The 5,528-nt window shown below is 58.6% G+C and overlaps 1 protein-coding gene across 1 annotated transcript in view; it reads left to right on the top strand.

The window, feature by feature from the left end:
• PARP6 (poly (ADP-ribose) polymerase family, member 6) overlaps positions 1-3,446 on the top strand; it is a gene marked incomplete at its 5' end in the record, with an annotated part of 6,010 nt that extends 2,564 nt beyond the window's left edge. The window contains 14 exons of the mRNA XM_009071383.1: positions 77-130; positions 335-430; positions 515-607; positions 701-826; positions 931-996; positions 1,150-1,217; positions 1,475-1,523; positions 1,943-2,055; positions 2,135-2,207; positions 2,359-2,428; positions 2,800-2,879; positions 2,977-3,040; positions 3,184-3,268; positions 3,344-3,446. Coding sequence (XP_009069631.1) covers positions 77-130; positions 335-430; positions 515-607; positions 701-826; positions 931-996; positions 1,150-1,217; positions 1,475-1,523; positions 1,943-2,055; positions 2,135-2,207; positions 2,359-2,428; positions 2,800-2,879; positions 2,977-3,040; positions 3,184-3,268; positions 3,344-3,446 — 1,140 coding nt within the window. The remainder of the gene's footprint in view (positions 1-76; positions 131-334; positions 431-514; positions 608-700; positions 827-930; positions 997-1,149; positions 1,218-1,474; positions 1,524-1,942; positions 2,056-2,134; positions 2,208-2,358; positions 2,429-2,799; positions 2,880-2,976; positions 3,041-3,183; positions 3,269-3,343) is intronic.
• Positions 3,447-5,528: the final 2,082 nt, after the last annotated feature.

The following is a 5,528-nucleotide window of genomic DNA, read 5'->3' as shown; positions in this document are numbered from 1 at the left end:
GCCAGTGCCACGCAGAGGTGGGGGTGCATGGGGGAAAGGCGATAACGCAGCTGGCTCCGTTCCGGCTCCGTCGCAGGTTGGTGGTCACTGCAAGAACATCCCTACGCTGGAGTACGGCTTCCTTGTCCAGGTGAGAGACCTGCATCCCACTCATCCTCATCCTGCTGTCTGGAGCATCCTCTCCACTGCCCCACATCCCACTTATCCACATCCCACTGCCTGGAGCATCTTCCCCACTGCCCCACCTCCCTCTCAGCCTCATCCCACGCCCCAGAGCATCCTCCTGAGCTCTGGCTGTGACAGGGGCTGACTTCCACCACCCTCCCCCCCTTAGATCATGAAGTATGCAGAGCAGCGGATCCCAACGCTCAACGAGTACTGCGTGGTGTGTGATGAGCAGCACGTCTTTCAGAATGGCTCCATGCTCAAGGTGGGACGACAGGGACTGGTCAGGCATGGGCTGCCACCCTGTGTCACCATCCCTGACTCCCCACTTCTCCTGTCCCCTCTGCAGCCAGCAGTGTGCACCCGGGAGCTCTGTGTCTTCTCCTTCTACACTCTGGGTGTCATGTCTGGCGCGGCAGAGGAGGTGGCCACAGGTGCTGAGGTAGGGATGCGTGCAGCAGTGACCACGCCATCACCTCGGGACCGTGCCATCACCTTGGCATGCTGCCCCTTCACCTTACACTCTGTCCCCAAGGTGGTGGACCTGCTAGTGGCCATGTGCCGTGCTGCCCTCGAGTCCCCTCGCAAGAGCATCATCTTTGAGCCTTACCCTTCCGTGGTGGACCCCAATGACCCCAAAACACTTGCCTTCAACCCCAAGGTAAGTGCCAGGGGGAGCAATGGTCACCCATGCTGGGGGGTGACAGGCCAGGGGGAGCCCCTAGGACCTCTCTGATGACCACCTCTCTCATGCCCCACGTGTAGAAGAAGAATTATGAGCGGCTGCAGAAGGCCCTGGACAGTGTGATGTCTATCCGGGAGATGACCCAGGTATGTGGCATGGCCCCACACTCCTATGGCCCTGTATGAGATCTCCCTGGTGTGGGATCCAATCCAGGGGTGGCATTTTGGTGCTGATCTGCGTCTGCCCACAGTTGGGTGGGTGCTGGGGGACCCACCTGCACCCCTTCTTGCCTCTGCCAGGGATCCTACCTGGAGATCAAGAAGCAGATGGACAAGCTGGACCCCCTGGCCCATCCCCTCCTGCAGTGGTAAGGCTGAGGGTGCTGCAGCCCCATCCCACTGCCTCACATCCCCCTCCACTGCCCCATGCCCCTCCCTGCTGCTCCACTTCCCTCCCTGCTGCCTCATGTCCTCCAGGACAGAGGATGAGGGGGGTGAGTCCTTTCTCCTGGGGTGTCACAACCATCTTATGGCCTCGGGGTGGATTCTGGTTCAGCTCCTAGCTAGGCCCCACTCCCAAGAGTGTGGGACCACCCTTTCTGACCTTCCTCCTCGTCTTCCCAAGGATAATCTCCAGCAACAGATCCCACATTGTCAAGCTGCCTCTCAGCAGGGTAAGGGGCCTGACCAAGCTCCAGGTGGGGTGAGGAATGTGGGATATGGGAGGTGGGGCGGAGGGTATGGGAAGTGGGTTGTAGGCCGTAGGCTGTGGGATGCAGGATGAGGGATGTAAGTACATGGGGTGGGCAATGGAGGGGTCTGGGATGTAGGATACATCCCTCAGGGTGGGGTCTGAACCTGTGAGATGTGGGAGGCAGGACCCGGGATAGAGGATGGAGGATGTTTGACACATGCTGTGTGATGGGGACAAAACGGGGGATGCCATGGGCCCTTTTGTCAAGCTTAGGGTGCGCAGAGCTGGGCTGGGCCAGGCACAGGGCCGGGCGGCCGTGCATGATCTCTGTCTGTCTCTCTGTCCATCCATCCTCTCTCCCTACCGGCGCCGCCGTTGCTCTTCCTGTTCCCCTGGTAGCAGCTGAAGTTCATGCACACCTCCCACCAGTTCCTCCTGCTCAGCAGCCCCCCGGCCAAGGAAGCTCGGTTCCGCACCGCCAAGAAACTCTACGGCAGCACCTTCGCTTTCCAGTGAGTTGCCGAGGTGAGGGGGCAGCGGGGCCCGCCCAGGTGAGTGCCGTGGGGCTGACATGGGGCTGACTTTTTCCAGTGGCTCTCACATTGAGAACTGGCATTCCATCCTCCGCAACGGGCTGGTCAACGCTTCCTACACAAAACTGCAGGTACCACTCCCCTCCCCATCCCTGACTTGTGCCCCGGGGCAGCAGGCAGGCAGGGAGAGGGCAGGCAGTGGGAGGTGCTGGGCTGCCTCCGCCACCGTGCCCGAGCTGTTGGGGTGACCCTACTGTGCTCACCCTGGTGTTTTCCTGCAAGCTGCATGGAGCAGCCTATGGCAAGGGCATCTATCTGAGCCCCATCTCCAGTATTTCCTTTGGATACTCAGGTAAGAGGCTGCCTGTGCTGCCTGGTCCTGCCTGCGCTGCCCGGTCCTCCTGCCTGCGCTCCCATCCCACTCCCTGCATGGGCCCGGGGAGGTTCAGCATCGTGCCAGCTGAGAGAGCTGCACTGGAGCAGGCAGCATCCCCCATAAATCCCACTTGCACCAGCCTCTTCCCAGCCAGGCTGAGGCTTTCCCGTGCTCCAGGGAATCAACCCCAACGTTTCCTAGGATCCCCAACTTTTGAGGGGTTCCCAAGGTTCGCCTCCAGGGTGGGAGCGTTCGACGTGCCTATCCCTGTCTGTGGCATGTGTCCCCACAGCACCTCAGGGACGTTCCCTACCTGGAGTGACAGCCACGGCCTCTGTTCTCCACAGGGATGGGGAAAGGGCAGCACCGGATGCCGTCGAAGGATGAGCTGGTGCAGCGGTACAACCGGATGAACACCATCCCCCAGGTGACGGGCCAGGGGTCACCGGGGGAGGATGGGGACAGGGACATGGCACCTATGGGTGCTGGGAACGGGGTGGTAACACCAGCTGCTCTCCCCGCAGACCCGTTCCATCCAGTCCCGCTTCCTCCAGAGCCGCAACCTGAACTGCATCGCACTTTGCGAAGGTGTGGGGAACAACAGGGGTGTACAGACAGCACTCACAGACTCACCGGGTGGGCGGAGGAGGGAGGGAGGGACCCCACCCTGGGCTGCCCCAGCCGGGCCCTCTGTCCCCCATCCCACGTCTGACAGCTCCTCCCCCTGGCAGTGATCACCTCCAAGGACCTGCAGAAACACGGCAACATCTGGGTCTGCCCCGTCTCGGACCACGTCTGCACCCGCTTCTTCTTTGTGTGAGTCCCAGCCCTGCCCACCTCAGGCACCACGGGACCCACGGAACACCCCTCACTCCCCTTCTCCCCCTCCAGGTACGAAGATGGACAAGTGGGAGACGCCAATATCAATACTCAGGACCCCAAAATCCAGAAGGAGATCATGCGTGTGATTGGGACTCAGGTGTACACAAACTGAGCAGTGGTGGTGGCAGGGACCCCCCGGGACCCCCTCAGGCTCCAGGCCGAGCTCCCAGGCAGGGCCGGGGAAGGCCGAGTGGGTTTTGAGCCCCCTGGGCAGGACAGAGCCGGGGCCAGCACCGGTGGCTCCACCTGTACATAGGTGTCAGGCACCCCGTGAGCACCGGGTGGGTTTGGCAGTCCCTAGTCCCCTCCCTGTCCCGTCCCCAGTGTCCCCGACCCCGTGGCAGTGTGGAGCAGGAGCCGCGGGGGCTGGCGTGGCCGGGGGCTGCCCCTCCTGGCGTTGGCAGCGACAGTTTTTATCAACAACGAGAAACCGAAGCAAAAAAATGACAAACCAAAACAAACCCAAAACACAGAAAAAAAAAAAGAAATCTGTGTCAGTGGAGTTTAACTGGTGTTAAAGTCTGGGAGGTGGGGAGGGAGGCACAAGGAAGAGAGGGGGGAACAGGGAAGGAATGGGATCATGGGATAGAGACAGGCATGGGGAAAGGATGGGATCATGGGGAAGGGATGGTATCGAAGGGACAAGATGGGATCAAGGGGAAGGGATAGGATCACAGGGAAGAGATAGGGGCACAGGGAAAGAATAGGATTGTGGGGAAGGGACAGGCACAGGGAAAGGATGAGATCTTGGGAAAGGGATGGGATCTTAAGGAAGGGATGAGATTGTGGGGAAGGAATGGGTCATGCAAAAGGGATGGGGATCCTGGGAAGGGATGGGATGGTGGGGAAGGAATAGGTTCACGGGGAAGGGATGGGATGGTGGGGAAGGGATCATAGGGAATTGCTGCAGTTTTGGGAAAGAACTGGTGCTGTGGGGAGGGAATCACACAACCATCATACCATGGCAAAGGGATGGTGCTGTGGAGTACGGATGACACCACAAAGAAGGGATTGTGCCTCAAGGATAGGACCCTGCCAAGGGGACAGGATCCCACAGGGACCAGTGCTGCAGCAGAAACTCAAATGAGAAGGAACCTCCCAGGGATGGCATTTCATTTCAGCCCAAGTTTATCCCAGTAACCCCATGGATACAGAGGCAGTGCCAGCATGGCTGCATCCTGCTATGCCCAAACCCAGATGAAAATCCTCTGAAGGCCCAGAGGCTGCTGGGGCTCAGCAGAGGGACCCCAGGAGGCAGCAGGGGCTGGCAGAGGTGGCTGGGCACCATGGTTCCAAACAGTCCAGGGGTTCTCTGGGTCGGTCACAGCAGCACAAGGCCATGATTTCAACCAAGATTTATAAAGGAAACTTAAGAATAGATACAAAATTATCCTGGTTCAGGTACAGTCACTGGCTGAGACCTGACAGACTCCTCAGTGTCACCTCTGCCATGTCCCCTGCTCTCTAGACCCCTTGGAGGGTCACCCTGAGACCCATCATCACTTGTCCTGCACTGGCTGCTCCATGTCCCAGAGGGCCACCCAAACCCAGGCCGGTGGCTGTCCCCTCACCACCCGCCCTCCCACCCACCCCTTGGGGTTTTTTTGCTTAAATTGAGGGGTTTGGGGTTTTTCCCCCTCCTTAAATAAAAAATAAGTCACTTTCCCAGGATCATGGCAGTTGTTGGCTGTACCCACAGCCGCAAAGGGACATCCCACGGGACATGGCAACATACCCCAGCAGTGCTCCCATTGCTCGAAAAGATCGGTGAAACCACAGGGCCTGGGTCCTGCCTCAGTCAGGGTGAATTCACCTAAAGTTGCAAAATGGTAATCCTGGGAAAAAGAGCAAATAAAAACCAGAGGCCCATGGTCCTCTCCCAGCTTCACCAAATTCCCTGTGGATGTTCCATCCCAGCTGGAGTCGAGCTGGTCCAAAAGGGATCCCCACATTGTTTTCTGGGTGTTGGCATGCAATGATTGCTCCAAAGAACCAACCAAGGTGACGATTTTGACAAAATAAGTTTATTTCACTTCGCTTTGTTTCTGCCGAAACCTCACATTTTTCTTATTTTTTTTTAATTTTTTTTGGCTGAAAAAAAAAACCCCAAACCCCAAACCCCCCAAAACCAACCCAAAACACAAAGGACTGCATCGCTCCGCCCTCTCCCAGAGGGGCTCCAACTCCCCCTGGG

This window comes from Acanthisitta chloris, unplaced genomic scaffold, assembly GCF_000695815.1.
Source record: "Acanthisitta chloris isolate BGI_N310 unplaced genomic scaffold, ASM69581v1 scaffold19893, whole genome shotgun sequence".
Classification (NCBI taxonomy): domain Eukaryota; kingdom Metazoa; phylum Chordata; class Aves; order Passeriformes; family Acanthisittidae; genus Acanthisitta; species Acanthisitta chloris.
This window is presented reverse-complemented; position numbering and strand designations above follow the sequence as displayed.